A 17,494-nucleotide genomic window follows, 5' to 3' on the forward strand; every position below is an offset into this window, starting at 1 on the left:
GGGGGCGGTTGAGGAGATGGGTCGCTGCCACTATTCAAATGGTTTAATTGAGGTGATAAGTAATTAAGACGGTCATTGCGGCCATGCATCGCTCACCAAAATTTACAAAAAAATTTGCAGTTGTCTCATTAAACATATAAGGGGGCACAACTTCTCCCTCCTTACCCCCAATCCCCTGTAACACCTCAGTCTAACGAACAGATCAAAATAATTCTCTTTTCTCACCCTAATCTCCCCCCTACCCCACCATACCCCCGCGGCCGCACTCTTCTTTGTCTAGCTAATAGACTAACAGGTTATTTTTCAATATTTCTCTATGCAACTATCTGAAAACATCCACCACATAACTGTCGTATTTATGATGAACTGCAGGTATTTGAACAAATGTGGTAGTCACCCAAGAACTATTTCTGCAAACAAAAACAACTATTTTTAAACAGATTTGTTTTCAAAGCGTTCTCTTTTTACATATAGGGTAAAATTACGAAGCCACCAGCAACCTTTTTGCATCAAACCAAAGTCATATTATAAAAAAAATCATGTTGGTGGTAACCAACGGTTTGTGAAACAGTATTAAAATATAAATAAAAACTGAAAAAAAAAGTTTTCCCGATACTCATACGAAAACAATACCCCGCAAGCGGTTATATTTTCAAACGAATAAATAATATTTGAACTATTTAAGAAGATGGTAACACGAGAATTATTTCTTTGAAATAATATTAGGATATAAATGTTTGCCGTCAATATACATGATATAGGCAATGTAGGATATGCTCCTTGCTGCAATGATTTTTACAAATCAAAACTATACTTATAGAATTATAGTAGGCGGTCACCTGTAATGATTAATTCGTTGAAGAACTATTTTTGACAAAAAGAGTTCCATTTGATTTTCGTTGGGTTTTTTTTGTTGTTGTTTTGATTATTATTATTATTAAAATCATTATTAAAAATTATTATTATTAATTATTATTATTATTATTATTATTATTATTAATTATTATTAATATTATTATTGTTTATTATTATTTATTATTATTATTATTATTATTATTAAAATTATTATTAAAAGTATTATTATTATTATTATTTATTATTAACATTATTATTATTATTATTATTTATTATTATTATTATTACTATTATTATTATTATTATTATTATTATTATTATTATTATTATTATTATTATTATTTATTATTATTATTATTATTATTATTGTTATTATTATTATTATTATTGTTATTATCATTATTATAATTATGAAGTATTCATTGTGTTTATCTATATCACTGATGGATTTCAGATAATTCAAGAAATTTTCGTTCTATTATTTAATGGTTATTTTGGGGAATTACATATTATTTATATCATAAATGTACAGTATGGTACTTGCAATGACGTCATAGATTCTATTTTTAGATAATCGTATATGTGAGATAATTACCATTAACTAAGATAATTACCCGGTTGATTTATTATTTATACATTACATACATAAGCAGTTCATGTTTCTAAATCCAGCAATTATCACACATACGTCTTACGTCATCAGAAAGGGTCAAAGAATTATGTTGCGAGGCCATTTTATGACGTGTACAAAAGTGACGGTAACAGTGCCTGTCATAAATAAAGCAAAACAATTTTATGGTCATAGTACACTAAATCTGTAGATTGCCGTGTGGTGATTTTTATGACTTTACACTCACCTATGCTAACAAGCCACAAACAAAGTTAACACTTAGTTCCAATTTGGGTTCATTAATATTTCACAGAGTAGGAACTATCTTATTGTATGGTCACATGACATCACCTTGAAGTTAGCCCACAGTTACAATATATAAATAAGAAAAATAGTCCCTTGGGATATTAGTCATTTTCAAGTCTTACAAAATCAGTTTCTGAGATAGCAACCGCGTAGGTTAGATAAAACAAAAGAAAGAACAAAGTTTGGATAAAACGTGGATATTTAAGCCAAAAATCAAATCAAAAGGTAAACTGTTTATTGTTATAATGAAAGAACAAAATATTTTTAAAAAAACAATTAACTATAATCTATAAACAAAACATAAGAAACGTCATTCAGTTTGACGTTTGAGTATGACGTATTTCAGTGTTGTTCATGATGTCGGAAATATGGCGTCATGCACGCAATACAAATAAATGTTATTTCTTTTAAACCGTATGTTACTAAAGATATATTTTGGCACATGAACACCCTTGCCGTCCGAGAAGATAGCCAGAAAATCAATCCCTACTTATGAACTTAAAGATGCATGTTCACGAAATGTGAAGAAATTAATTAAAAGACTATAGCCTTTAAAGTAAGGCCTATATAAGGACATGTTATTAATCTTTGGTATTTATTTTCTTGTTATTTGTCCAAATATTGAACAGAATTTATTTTTATAGCTATGTTTTACTAGAATCTAGTAGTCCTAAATGCTCTGTTGTCAACTTGGTTTAAGACTTTGTCAATTTCAAATATTTGACTTCAAAGTCAGACAAAAATACTCACACTGAAGTTCTGAAGACAGAGAGCAATGACAGGTTTTATTAGATCATTTTATAAAGGTCATAACTAGATCACATCTCTAGACACCGCTTCCAACGAAATTCTTCAACATTTTGAGAAAATTTAACGATGTGATTGGGACATATATAAGACTCGTAGAAGATAAATTATATACTTATACTGCAAGACGAATGGTTCCTGTCTTTCGTAACAAACAGCCAATGCATAGAAACATTATTAAATCAAAAGTGCCATTTATTATCAATACTATTAACATCATCATCAGTTATCTATTTCTTTATTTCTATCTTTCTTTATTTATTTATTCATTTATTTATTTATTTTTACAAAAAATATTCCCCTCAGATAAAAGAGCACTTTACCGATCCATTTGAATTTTAGTTTGCTTGAAATTTCCCATCGGGGAGACAAACTTTTTTAAGCAAACACATTCTGAGATAGAAAAAAAAGAACACATTGCAGCCTAGCTTTTGTTCCATTTGTGACCGTGTCACATTTTGTGTTCATTCTAACCTGCTAAATTTATGTAGTGGATTTGCCCTTAGTTTTGAATTTGAAGGTCAATTCGAAGTTTAATGGATATCATTGGTAAAATACAAAAACTGAGCTATCAGCAGCAAAGAGCCTAATCCAGAGCGCACGATCGCACAGGCTGCCATCACTGACACTATACCATTGGCAAAGGCTAACCAGTTTCGGTTCAAGCAAAGTAAAGGTTAAGCAGGATAATTTTTCTGAAAATTGGCATTGAATTACATGATTTTATGTTAATGAAAGAAAATAAAAATACTTTTCGCTTTCTATTGTATAGGTGATACAGTGATCGGAAAAAATAATTACCGGGATATTTTAAAATGAAAAACATATAGATATCTTTTCTTATTCAAAACGTACGAAATATCTTATCATATTTATGTTTATACTACAAAGAAAACTTTAACTGTGTAATGTGTCTTTCATTTTAGGTAAGTGCAGAACATATCTGTTTGATTTGATCTCCTTTTATGCACAAAATATCGCATACAATTATAATTTGATATTTATCTATACGAATAGATTGAGCAATTTTGATGACGTAAGTTATAAAGATACAAAATATACTGTCTTACAAATTCTGGCATAAGCTTACCATATAAGGTAAGAAAATCAAGCAAACCTTTCCGTTCGGAAATTAAAGTTACCGATCTAAATCTTTGTATGGCAACTGATGAAACTTCATCATTGCTTTATTCTCTTATTTGAATAAAGAATAAAACACAAATTTCAGCAGCCGTATATATTTATATAAAAAAAACATTATGATTATCCAATAAAAATCGACTTGACAAACATACAGTATTATATAGTCCATATAATTATATGCACTTGTTAACTTTGGCGATGATCTATTATTCATGTTTCACAAGTAACCGTATAGACCGCAGCGAAAATTAGTGATGTCCAGACATCACCATTGCGTTATCATAGAATACATCTATATTCAGGGCTGTATTTTAATGTCCAATGTTATATCATAATATTATTCTTCCAAAACAAGAAAGTTTTGTAAAACAGTCTAAACAAACTCGAACTTGAATTTCTGTCAATAATAGCAGTAAAATCCGATTTTACATATTTTACGTATTTACGTTGTATATTCGATTTATAAACGTGATGTGTGTTTTTACGTTGTATATTCGATTTCTAAACATGATATGTGTATTTACGTTGTATATTCGATTTATTGACATGATATGTGTATTTACGTTGTATATTCGATTTCTAAACATGATATGTGTATTTACGTTGTATATTCGATTTCTAAACATGATATGTGTATTTACGTTGTATATTCGATTTCTAAACATGATATGTGTATTTACGTTGTATATTCGATTTATAAACATGATATGTGTATTTACGTTGTATATTCGATTTCTAAACATGATATGTGTATTTACGTTGTATATTCGATTTATTGACATGATATGTGTATTTATTTTGTATATTCGATTTATAAACAGGGAATTAGTATTTATCTTATATATTCAAAAATACTACTTGTCAAACACAAGAATTATCAAATAAAAAGTCACATGACAAAAATAGTTGTTTTTTTTTTTTTTTTTTTTTTTTTTTTTTTTTGTTTAGTTTTTTTGACTGTCGTTACGACGGATTGATTGCGTCGGCTATTGATTTTATGAAAATTCAGTTTTGACAGCAATGAATCCTTTCTCTACCTGGACAAGAAAAACACTATAAAGTCTTAAACGAATTGTTCGTGTACCTAGTACCTACATATTGGCCAATTTTCTATATAAAAAATGTAGAACAATTATACCGCAACTGCAGTTACTGGTAATTCAATAAATAATTGGATAATGTGTGGACCAAGTGTCAAGGGAGGTGACTGGCGAAACAACTGGTTTCCTTGAAGAATAAAAGACGATGCTTACTGCCTAATTTATTAATAAGTATAGAGTGATCGATATACATGTAATAAAATAATTCACTGATTTTCCGTAAGTCAACTTCACAAATGGGTTTTTATGTACCAGATAATCAACAATAAATGTTTGTATTATAAGAACAGTTGACATGAAATTATTACGCTAGTCGTTATTCATCAGGGTTTTTGTTGCTGTTGTTGTTGTTGTTGTTGTTTTGTAATGTATTAAATAGCTTAGAGAAAGTTTCGAGTTTAAGATTTTCTTGCAGCAATTTAGGCCATGAAGCCAGTTGAAATAGCACTGAATTATAATTCATAATACGTGTATGTCATTTAATAATAGACTGTATGAATTATATTTAGCTGCAATCTCATTAGTTCAAACAGTAGTCAACAGAACTTTGTAAAGAATCACTGGGTGTAGGCTGAATTGGATATTCCCAGTCTAAAAATAGATTGAGATTCATATTCATTTACCATATATCGTACACTGTTAATTATACGTGCTTATTGAAACAGATAATTGTTGCGTTTTGTTTTTTTATGGTATATTTCTCGATTAAAATATCATTACTTAAAAGGTAGACCGCATATCGCCTCGGTCAATATGTCATCTGCCGTTGAATATCACATCATATCCAATGGCACACTAGTCAATAATTGTGTAATGATATACATAATGAGTTATATGTATCAACAGAAAACAGTGTTCTAAGAAATTTTTGTAACAAGAAACGAAACTCAGTACACGGTAGTTTTCAGAATCAAAGCTAAGAATTTTTGACCTTGAAAAAAAATGATTAGAATTAAAGATTTCATTACTAATAAAAATTCAGATTCTGGTTACACTAACGAAACATTTTAATGGAGTTTGAGACAATGAAATTTTTTCATTATTAGCTAATTTAAATACCGGATAACACGAGGAAAGTTTTGCATTCTGATTAACAACTCTATATGATGTTAAAATTAAAGGAAAAAATAAAATAATGGAATTATTTTTAGAAAATAGCATAATGAGTTTTTAACATTGGCTGATAACCCTAATATGGGCATATGGGTGATGAATGTTAATACTGTTAAGTGAGGGAGTTTCTTGTGATGTATAACATACAATTTATCACCATTTATCACCATTTTTTATAAAAACGACATTACGCTAGTGTAACAACACTATGAATTATTTTTACACATTTTGACTTTTTTATTTTAGTTTTTAACTTGTGGATTGTAAGTGTTGTTTTTTATGTGTAAATCATTTTAGCTGTTCACTTCACAATATGTTATCCTTAAGTATGTTTTCAAAATTTTTATTAAAAAATAAGTATGAATCTGCAGGCATGCTGCTTTAAAAAGAGAAGAAGAAACACCTCGAATTAATATATTTTTGCTGCTGTTTTTGCTTCAAGAGAAAATTTTTCTTCATGAGTATTTTTACATCAAACAAAAACAAAGTCCATTACAAATTTAGAGTAGTAAATTCAGAGCCAGTTAACGATCTGTTTTCAAGAATCCTACGATCGTTTAGCAGATTTTTGTCGTTTTTAAATGCATACTTTAACAGAACAGAAACTACCTTTTTTTAAAGGCACGTAATGTAAAGTAAATTGTAAATGTGTTTAGGCTACACCAGAATTATTTCACATACTCGTTGGTGCCAAATTCAATCCAATATTTTTGATCTCACGTGTTACTTTTTGCGATGCCGAAGCATCAATGCTCTAATGCTTTTAAAAAGTGGTGAATAACGGACATTACAATTTTTCTTCATTTTTATTTTTCATTTTATTTATTTTTTTTATTATTTTTTTCCAGATGACTACGAAAACCTTTTCTCTCGTCTGCTTAGCAACCTTGACTGTATTTGTATTCGTCCACACCGTACAAGGGAAATGCTCCGTTTTTAACTGTCTTATTGGAATGATGAGTTGTTCCCGGAAAGCCGACGCCGACGGGAAGGATTTTATAACGGAGCAATGCTGTGATATTTATTTTCAATGCGTTGAAGAATGTAACCTCGAGACTGTTTCGTAAGTAGCTTATGACGTCACATTTTTGACGTTTGACATATCTGAAGTAATTATCGTATTTTTTTATAATGATCTATTATTTGCTATAAATTCTGGCAGAAATGTTAAAAGGAAAGATGGTATGACAGCAATTAAGATTTATTGGGATATTTCATGAATAAAATAGCTTAGATAATATATTTTATATAAAAAAGTTTTTAATTTCTATTAATTGCTTTGTTTTATTCACGAGTGAAACTTAAAATCTTGTTTTAACGTCTCGTTAAGCAATTGTTGTGCCGTTGTATGTTGCAACCACGCTAAATGTCACATTCGCCGCTAAATGTCGCGACGTTGCCCCTAAATGTCCGAAGGATGGTCCCGGTCAATTTTTTTGATAACTTAAACATGGTGTTTTGAAAGAACTAGAAACGTTTGATATTTCTCTGTCTTTGTAATTATTCCTTGTGTGCAGGATAAGTAGTATTTTTGGGTCATAACCCGAAACTAAGCATTTTGATAGCTTTGTATGTATTTTTGACTCTCCGAATGGAGGTAAAAAAGTTCAAAATAAAGCCGAAAGTATGTATATTACCATAAATATTTATGCTGATTGTATTAAAAAAATCATTTGTGATAACCAACCATGAAAAAATTATGTGTAGATGTTGATAATATGATGTTCTAGAACAAAATGTTAGTCATCATATAAATGACACATGAAATCATGTAGAACTGTAAAATAAACATTTTTTTTCTAAGGATTATTTTGTAAAAATATACGAATGATACGTTAATATGTTGCTTTTTTATAATATTTTAGATATGGCTTGAAAAATGTGACCATTGTAACAAGCATTTTTCATCTTGAGTCGGCAGATAGATGGACCGGTGCATTCTCAATGTTGATTGTTATTTAAGACCACTAGCTAACTAAATTTTATCATAAATATATGTGTCTTGCGACATTTACCAGAGTATAACGACATTTAACGGTAGTGTTGCGACATTAAACAGTAAGGGAACATTGTTCGACATTTAACGTTACTATTGAGACATTTATCGCCAGAAGATTTGGCGACATTTAACGGCAAGTGCGATATTTAGCGGCGTTGCGACATGTACTATGTACAAATCAAAGAAATAAAAGTTCTGTTCTGTTCTGTAACGGCCACACAGCTCCGGGACTTAAATGATTAATGTTGCCGATCTCGAGCCGTTTTACCCTCATATCTCGTTTAATAATGTATGAGTTATGATGCCATTCGGCTGAGCACTTTGCATTTGGTTATTTGCGCCCCCAATGAGAACTGAAATCTTGCAAAATAGTGGTGTCTGCGTGGCTTAACTAACCGATACCCCAAATAATAAATTGTCTAATAACACTATTCAAGCTTAGAAGTTATGTAATTACAAACATGAGTGCTTGGTTTAATCAATGGTTATATTTTAGACTCTATGCATCTCTTAGCTCCAGTTGGTAAGATGGTTTTGACTCCTGGTGCTGTTCTTCAAGTTTGTAACACTGGAGGCTAGCCAAAGTCATCTTTCCTGTTTCGGCGCCATATGACCTAGATTGTATAGGTGCGCCGTAAAACAAACCAAAATAAAACAACAACAAAATCAAAACCATTTTGTTTGATTTGTTACCCTATTGTGATATATAATTGTGTAATAATTGTTATAATATTTTATGTTGTGATCTACCTGCAGGCTGTTGTCAAGGTAAATATATTGACGGACCATTGCAAGTGTAGTTAAACTACTCATTGTTTATGTTCACAGCACTATTATGATCACTTGATAATGTTCACCCAATGTTCACCCAATTTTAGAGTAGTGTGCACTGAATACTTGTGTTGTCCATGTGCCGTAGGTGTTATGTAGGAAATTTAGCTGAAGTGTGTACCAATCACTTACCGTCTGTGTTAGTTACCCTTTTCCTTGTTGTGTTCACTTCTGCAGTTAAATGTTTTATGTTCACTTTATCGTTCTACTGATAAATGTTGTTATGTTCTTTTTATCGTTCAACTTTCAAATATTTTATGTTCTCACCTTATCGTTCTACAGTTAAATGTTGTTATGTTCACTTTATCGTCCTACAGTTACGTTATTTCTTCTACTGCGTGACTTACGCAGTAAGTTTTATTTTGGCATATTTTGACCTCTTTTTTGGTAATTTAAATGTATTTTCAGAGTAGTTTGCAAAATGCAAATTACTTTTTTTGTCCACTTCACACACAGTCAAACACTGAATTCTATTTTAAATACATTTTCAACATTTCAAAGACAAATCTGGAGGCATGCGTAGTTATACCTGTAGGACCTTTAATTATCGTAATATTTCATTAATTCATACGCGTTAAACTATTGAATCTCTTTTTTATGCGTTTGCCTCGATTAGCAATAAAGCGTCTAATACAAAATAAATCTCAAGAGGGAAAAGGGGCATATTATAAGAATGTCAAGAGTAAAGCTTTTTACGAAAATTGTTTCATTTTTGCGATGATTTTCGAGGAATATTATCGATTATCATTTGATGTGTAAATTCACTACGGTATTAGAATCACACTTAAAATCAGTTTACCCTCTCCTTTTTTCTTGTCTTGCTTATTACATATGTTTAATTGAAGATACATGAACTAGAATATTGTCGATTTGTGAACTCATTTATCTTGTAAAGTGACCTAGTCTATAATCATTCATCCTGCATAAAATGCTCTTCTAACTCTAAACATAAGACATGGCGTCAATATATTCGCTTATCATAGAAAGGACTTCAGGCTGACAAGTCATTAATTTAATTGTACAACTATGTAAGTTTATATGGGCGACTTGGCCGAGTGGTTAAGGTCGTTGACTTCAAACTACTTGCCCCTTACTGTTGTGTGTTCGAATCCCGCCAGAGACTTTGGATTATTTCATGCGAGGAAGATATCTAGCTGTGAGGATGCTACCTAGCTAGCTAATAAAACGTCGGTGGTTCTAATAAGGTCTTAATTCGTGCCTGAAATAATTCACGGGGGTCACCTGAGGTCTTTCGCAACCAGTAAAGCTGGTAAATCGTCATATGAACTTTTCAGTGTTGGTGCGACGTACAACGCAACAACAGAAAAGGGAGTGTAAAATACACTTGCATGACCAGTCATTCATAATACAACATAATTTAATATAAGAAAATTGGTATGAATTGGCTAATCAAACAAACGTTTAACTCTAAATGTGTCTATGCACGCTTATCAGACAAGATATAAAGATTTAACGTATAAGAAGACACACTTATGAACTCGCTTGAAAATCATGTTTTAACATAAAATCTACGCTTATTGTACTTGCAGGTCATACATTTCGCTTATTTGCACGCTTGATTATGAAAAATAAAACGTCACGCTTATTAGATTAGTTAAAAATAGTATACGCTTAAATGTATTAATCAAGAACTTCACAATGCTAATAAACTTAAATATATTAAGAAAATACTCTATGTTCTGTGGCCTTAGTGTAATTTCACTATCATAATTGCATTGTAATTTATTTATTATGATCGCATTTGATAATTTTATATGATCGCATTGTAATTTACTTTACTATGTTCAGATTTTAATTTGTCTACATCGTAATCCATTAAAATTTGATGGCATTGTAATTTATTGACTATGATCGCATTGTAATTCATTATAATTTGATCGCATAATAATTTATTACACTATGATCGCATTGTTAATTTATGATCGTATGATTGCCTTGAAATTTATTTAGTATGATTACATTGTAATTACAGTATGATCGCATCTTAATTCAGTATACTTTGATCGCATTATAATTGGTCATACTATGATCGCAGTGTAATTTATTTTCTATGATCGCATTGTAATTTATTTTCTCTGATCGCATTGTAATTTAATTATTCTGATCGGATTGTAATCATTATCCTTTATCCGTGTAATAATTTTTATACTGTGATGGCATTGTAATTTTATTATATCATGGTCGCTTTGTAAGGTATCAATTATGATCGCATTGTAATGTTATTTCTATGATCGCATTGTAATTCATTATTCTTTATCCGTATAATATTTTTTATACTATGATGGCATAATAATTTTATTATACTATGATCGCATTGTAATGTATCAATAATGATCGCATTGTAATGTTATTTCTATGATCGCATCGTAATTTATTATACTTTAATCGCATTGTAATTTTTATACAATGACGGCAATGAAATTTATCAAACGATAATCGCATTGTAATCCTTACTATGAATTTACTGTATTTTATTAGACTCTGATCGCATTGTAATATATATTTATTATTATCGCATTGTAATATATTTATTATGAACGCATTTAATGTATCAGAGTGGGTCTAGGTCGTGCTATTACTGCGAATCATTATATTATATCATTTGTTACTGATTTGTTAAAATACACATAAATGTATGATATATTGTTAACGAACTGTGATGAAAATGGGAAGAAATCTTGATACGTTTCCGGCACGTGAAAGACGTTTCGGTACATTGGGTTAAGTATATTACAACATACATCACGTGACGGGTTGTCTCTTTTTCATGATAATGTGGCAGCATTTCCGGTTTTTAAGATAGGTCTTTTCGAAAATGAACGAATTTAAATTCACAAATGACCTAATTAGAAAATATCTGTTGTAAAGGAACGATTTGTTTCAGGCTGTTTTTTATGCAGATGCGCAAAATTTCGAAAATAAATGTACTCTTTTAAACAAATATATTTTTGCATTCATTTAGTTTTAATTTGCTTAAAACGTACTTTTTCTCCTTTCATTTTTCATTTTAATGATAATTAATAGTAAAATCTATTGCCTCAAAAATATTTTGAGTGACATGTGACAATGATGCAAGTCTTGGACACAAGTCCACTCAATATTGATTAAAGGAACTCCACTTCGCACTAAAAGCCTAAAACATAAAATTTGAATTTTTACAAAGATTAGCTAAGGCACTTTTGCGCCATTCTTAGCCCAATTTGAGTAAAAAGCGATGCAACGCTTTTCAATTTTGGGTCATTTTTTTACAAATAGAATAATCATTCTGGAAAAAATGAGTTAGCGAATGAACTGAAATTTTGCACACATGTTATTTGTTTTAGACCTATATCAAATGGAACATTAATCTCGAAAAATTATTTCCTGTCCCCCATATGTTAAGGAACCTCAGTGGAGTCCCTTTAACATGCGTAAAAGTTTTATAATAAATCGCAGCATGTAAAAAATAAATCAGAAAACCATTAGAAATTGAAACAGAGGTCTCAATTTAAGCGGAAGTGCAATCTAAAATGTCGTCTGCTTTCAGGTGCGGAAACGAGAGGAGGGGATACGGATATGATGACGATAACGAGACTGACAAAAGAGGAAGTTGGAATAAACGAGGAAGTTGGAACAAGAGAGGCAGTTGGGATGCTTATTTTGACAAACGTGGAAGCTGGAACAAACGCGGAAGCTGGAACAAACGTGGAAGTTGGAATAAAAGAAGTTGGGAAGCTTTAACACCCGTTGAGGAACAGTTATTGTAGATTATAACTTATCTTGTACCAAAACGTTTTGAAGTTTGTTTAAAAAAGATGGTTCAATACATTAAACGTCATAGATGAAATAATTCAACAATTTTGATAATTTCGACTTTTCGACATTGTTTTACCTTTACATTATTCAGCGGGTTTTTTTCTTTTACGACATTATTCAGCGGTGTTTTTGTTTTTTTTTACAACATTATTCAGCGGTTATTATCTTTTACTGTCACGACATTATTCAGCGTTGTTTAACTTTTACGACATTATTTAGCATTTTCTTTTTACTTTTACGACATTATTTAGCGGTTATTGTTTTTACTTTTAAGACATTATTCACCGTTGTTTAACTTTTACGACATTATTTAGCATTTTCTTTTTACTTTTACGACATTATTTAGCGGTTATTGTTTTTACTTTTAAGACATTATTCAGCGTTGTTTTACTTTTACGACATTATTTAATATTGTTATACTTTTACGACATAATCTAGCTATGTTTCATATTGTCAAGCATAATTTTAGTTTTGCTCATTTAATAAAATAAGTCAAAGATCGAATAAGTATATACCTCATATTTTGTTTAAGCTTACAAAAACTTCTACAGTAGTAATAATGGTGAAATAATTGATTTTTACGACACTTAATTTTTTCTGAATAAACTTGATTATAAAATTACCTTAAAAAACATAACAACAGGATAAAACAACGTTTTTTTTTTCCGAAGTACGAAAACATCGTATTTTTTATTGGAAATCGGAATATTATGGACTTTTATTTAGAATTTATTTAGTCACTTTCTGTTATTTTCAAATTTATTCTCCTATCATTTGATTATTCAATGACCTTATCTTTTCAAAAATCGAACAATATGTTTATCAACAATGTTAGAGATACGCAAAATTATACAAACATTCCGAACAACCCTCGTCTATTTATAGTACATGTACTTATATAATTCAAGGAAAGAATATGTCGGCTATACATGTATATCACTCTTTATTTAATTTATGTACGACTATATTTAGCCGTCCTTAGAATTCTCAAATATCTATCTTAATTAGCAAATTAAGAGAAACCATTTCATAAGAGTTTTCAAAACTTCAGGCTATTTAGGATAACGTAAAGGAAAGAAGCCACGTGCTTTTAGCAGACGATAAATCTTATCTTGATTTCATCCTTAGGGAAAAATCAAATATGACGTAGATATTCAAGACTTTGATATGGCCTTCAACTATATTTCCATATAGTTCTACTCTCATGTTATAGCAATTTATGTATACTTATAGCGAAAATGAAAATCCTGGCTACCTCCCTGTAAATGGCATGAACAAAAAGTGAAAAATAATATTGCGAATTCCGAATATTGATAATCAGAAGTAAAGAAAGAAAAAGTCAAATGAACACATCAGCAATAATTTGTCACGAAACTGAAATCATTTGAATTTTTATTTTGTTGATTAGGATTGGGTCCATTTCAAGATTGTTGGAATATTTTTGTAATACAAAACAGTGTAATATTTTTCTATAAATGTTCTCTTTATGTTAACTCGATATGTTCCAAAATGAGTGCAGATGAACTTCATGACAAAGTATAAATTGAATATTTTGCTAAAATGATATTAAACTCTTTATAAGTCGGAAATAAAGAAATGAAGCTTAATATCTCTTGATTTTTATTACTATTTACCTTTTAGTCCGAGGCCGAGTGGATAAGGTCGTTGACTTCAAATCACTTGTCCCTTAATACTGTGGGTTCGAATCCTGCTCTTTCATATGAGCTAGCTTATAGAACAACGGTGGTGCTACAGGTGCCCGTTAGTGTCTGAAATAATGTTCGGAGAGGCGCCTGATGACTTCAACCACCAGTAAAGCTGGGAAATTGCCATAAGATCTTTACTTTGTTGTTGTAACGTCAAAACCTAACCAAAACAATCAATTCGTCGTATTACCATTTAGTTATTTTTATATTTAAACGTTTATCAACCCCTAGCTTATAGTAACAAATTCTACTACTGTGATCAGTACAGTCTAAGATCAGCCGACACTTCTATGGTCTGCACTGTTTGCCATTTAGTTAGTCAATAGTTTGGAACTTTCACTAAGAATGGCGAAATGGTTGGTCCGGAATGAAAGAAGGACACGTTTATTTATGACATCTAGCGTTGCTGTGGTTGATATTTAATTCCACAAATGCTTGGAACGAAATAAATTGCTTCTATAACGCAATTTTGTGATGCGCTGATACGTTTCTAGTTATATATACGTTTCCTGTTTGTTTGTTTGTTTGTTTGTTTGTTTGTTTATTTATTTGTTTGTTTGATTGTTTATTTGTTTGTTTCATGTTTGTTGTGAGTTGCATAAAGGTCTTAACAAGTAGGCACTGGTTACGACGTATATAGCAACATAATTGCACCGAATACAGCTTTCAACGTATACCAATTAACAAAAGCAACAGAAGCAAAAGATGTTCCAGGTGCTTGGCCAATTGGTAAAAAAACTATAACAGGGCACCAACAGTAAAAAACAAGTTTTTAGAAATAAATTGAAAGCATTTCAAAGGCATAATGGACCTTTAAGACAATATAGTAAACCGTAATTTTTAAATGTATATTAATATAACTCAGGTGAAATTATAAAATGATCACTTACCACCAACCGTTGACGGAAAGGCCTAATAAAATCCATAAATAATGTGAATGTTTTCTATCACTGAATTTCACATCTTGTATATGTCACCACACATTGAGAATTCTCCATTCTAATCACATTAACAAGAGATAAATAACTTCAAAATTATATATACACATGTACATTGTATATAGCACTTACACAACCTTCCTCACAAAAACATCAATTCATAAAGTCTAGACCACGTGCGAATATCCGTTATATCTGCATGATTTTCTTGCAATTTTATAGCATAAAATTATGACATAATTTGTCTGACCGTGTAATACTGATATTTACACAAAACGCGTGCCATTGACAGACAAATTGACCAATCAAAAGTCTTATTAATTAAATAATTGATAAATATAGAGTATAATTCTTTAGACACTAAAACAATATTAATTGGGCCAAAGTTTCAGTACAGAAGTTGACAGATTAAATTGCTTTTCGTTATTTTTTCTTTTATTACATAAGGTGATTTTTCATCAGCCAAGATACATTTTGGCATTTAATCACATACTTTAATCCGTGATCTAATATATTCATACAATGTTGCTGATTGTATATTATCATTTATTATCACACATGTATTTGTCTTATGTTTTTGTATTGTAAAATTACGAACTGGGATATATTGGGATATATTGAATAAACTTGAAAAGGCCAACAGGCCAGCACAGAAAATGATCTACATATAAAAGCTATTCATGAATTTATGATGATCGTTTCTTTTAACTTTGATGTAGAATAGTTTCTTCTTTCTTCCTTATATGTTCGAATTATGTCTTGAAAACTGAAGTGTCATAGATCTATATTGAAACATTAATTTGGTAAAATAAAAACACTCTGAGTATAGAATAAAACATAAAACATCATATCTTTTCATATATTTTATTGTTTAAGCAGTAACATATGAGCTTACAATAAATGCATTGTTTTTAATGACCAAACACATAGTAAAACTCTGCTAATTAAATATGAAAAAGTCTGCTAATCAAAATAGTTCAGATATTTCAAAAAGTCATAAAACATTTAGAAAATTTAAATAAACAAAATCGTAGTTTATGAGAAAGGAAAGATCCGCCATTAATGCAGTTATAATGTTTCATTTGTAAACTTTATCCGAAATTGGCGAAAGGGTCGAAAAGTTGCGACTTTTTACTGAAGACCACCGTTTTCCATTAGAAAGACACATTTTTAGAGATTTTTTCACTGATATTTCTTGATTGTAGGCGTTTTGTCGCAAGATAATGTTGTATAAATAAAAACGTTGTCTGGCTCCCTACTTATGTTACTGCGGAAAATGGTGGAAAGAGCACCAGACAACATAAAATACTGATGTAGAACATAAAATACTAGATAAAATATTGATCTAATCAGCTTGATAAAGAGGGGTTTCGTTCTGCGTCATCTAACTTTTAGAGAATTTTTGACAACACATAGTGGTCCCGCTTACATAAGTTTAGTTGAGCCATTTTTTGTTTAAAGAGACGAACAAACAAAACTGGTTTCTGGTTTACTTCAAAAGGCGAATGCACAAATCTTAAAGTTGTAAATGATAAAAATAAGAAATATAAACTTTGGAATTATTCACCATATTTATGAGATAAAAAAAGAAACTCTAAGCTTTCGAAGGTTTTGGTGGTACTTCCGGGGGTGTCTTCTGCGACTCAGGTTGAATATCCGGTATGTCGTCATCCTTCTTGTCACGTGATCCATGTTTCAGTGTACGCGTGAATTCGTTGTAGTCAAAGCGGCCATCTTTAATTGGGGCCCCGTGAAAGAGTTCATCAACCATATCCTCAGACCACCGATCGCCCATGGACATCAAACACTCGCGGAGGTATTCCTCGGGCAGATAACCTACAACAAGAATGAAACTTGTACAACCAATATTTAAATCGGCACTCTCAGCGATGGTTCGAATTTTTCTGTTCTTTTGAACTCTACATGAAAATATAGCTCTTTTAAAAGAAGAGTAAATTATACTTTTTAAATACAATTGATAGCTGTTTGTAGTTGATACGACATCTCAGTAACAAGACAATGTATTTAATGGAACGAAGTACAAGTTTTTAGCTTAACCATATTTCTATTGCCTACATATACATGCAAATATACACACAAAATTTATACAATTAAACAAAAGGAAATGCGTTGTGGAACAAATTCTAACAGCATTAGATTAAGGCCTTCCAAGGGATTCAAGTTTATAGAATAGTATGGAAAACGTACAAAATAAAGACACATAGTACATTTTTGTAGATTTTTGTTAAATATCGAACCTCAGAATTGAG

The 17,494-nt window shown here is 30.6% G+C and overlaps 2 protein-coding genes across 3 annotated transcripts in view; one reads left to right on the forward strand and one right to left on the reverse strand.

Annotated features, from left to right (window-relative positions):
• Nucleotides 1-13,497, forward strand: part of LOC132716004 (uncharacterized) — a 32,969-nt gene extending 19,472 nt beyond the window's left edge. The window contains exons 1-4 of one of the 2 annotated variants that reach the window (XM_060699138.1): nucleotides 1,892-1,996; nucleotides 6,783-6,997; nucleotides 8,690-8,701; nucleotides 12,312-13,497. In XM_060699138.1, coding sequence (XP_060555121.1) covers nucleotides 6,783-6,997; nucleotides 8,690-8,701; nucleotides 12,312-12,531 — 447 coding nt within the window. In that variant the 5' untranslated portion in view covers nucleotides 1,892-1,996 and the 3' untranslated portion in view covers nucleotides 12,532-13,497. Of the gene's footprint in view, nucleotides 1-1,891; nucleotides 1,997-6,782; nucleotides 6,998-8,689; nucleotides 8,702-12,311 lie in introns of those variants that run through there. The other variant, XM_060699137.1, reaches the window with a different exon arrangement.
• A 2,575-nt stretch (nucleotides 13,498-16,072) lies between these two features.
• Nucleotides 16,073-17,494, reverse strand: part of LOC132716011 (myosin regulatory light chain 12B-like) — a 98,017-nt gene continuing 96,595 nt past the window's right edge. The window contains exon 5 of the mRNA XM_060699148.1: nucleotides 16,073-17,060. Coding sequence (XP_060555131.1) covers nucleotides 16,819-17,060 — 242 coding nt within the window. The 3' untranslated portion in view covers nucleotides 16,073-16,818. The remainder of the gene's footprint in view (nucleotides 17,061-17,494) is intronic.

Source organism: Ruditapes philippinarum, unplaced genomic scaffold (assembly GCF_026571515.1).
Source record: "Ruditapes philippinarum isolate M1 unplaced genomic scaffold, ASM2657151v2 ctg50_1_1_1_1, whole genome shotgun sequence".
In the NCBI taxonomy this organism is placed as follows: Eukaryota; Metazoa; Mollusca; class Bivalvia; order Venerida; family Veneridae; genus Ruditapes; species Ruditapes philippinarum.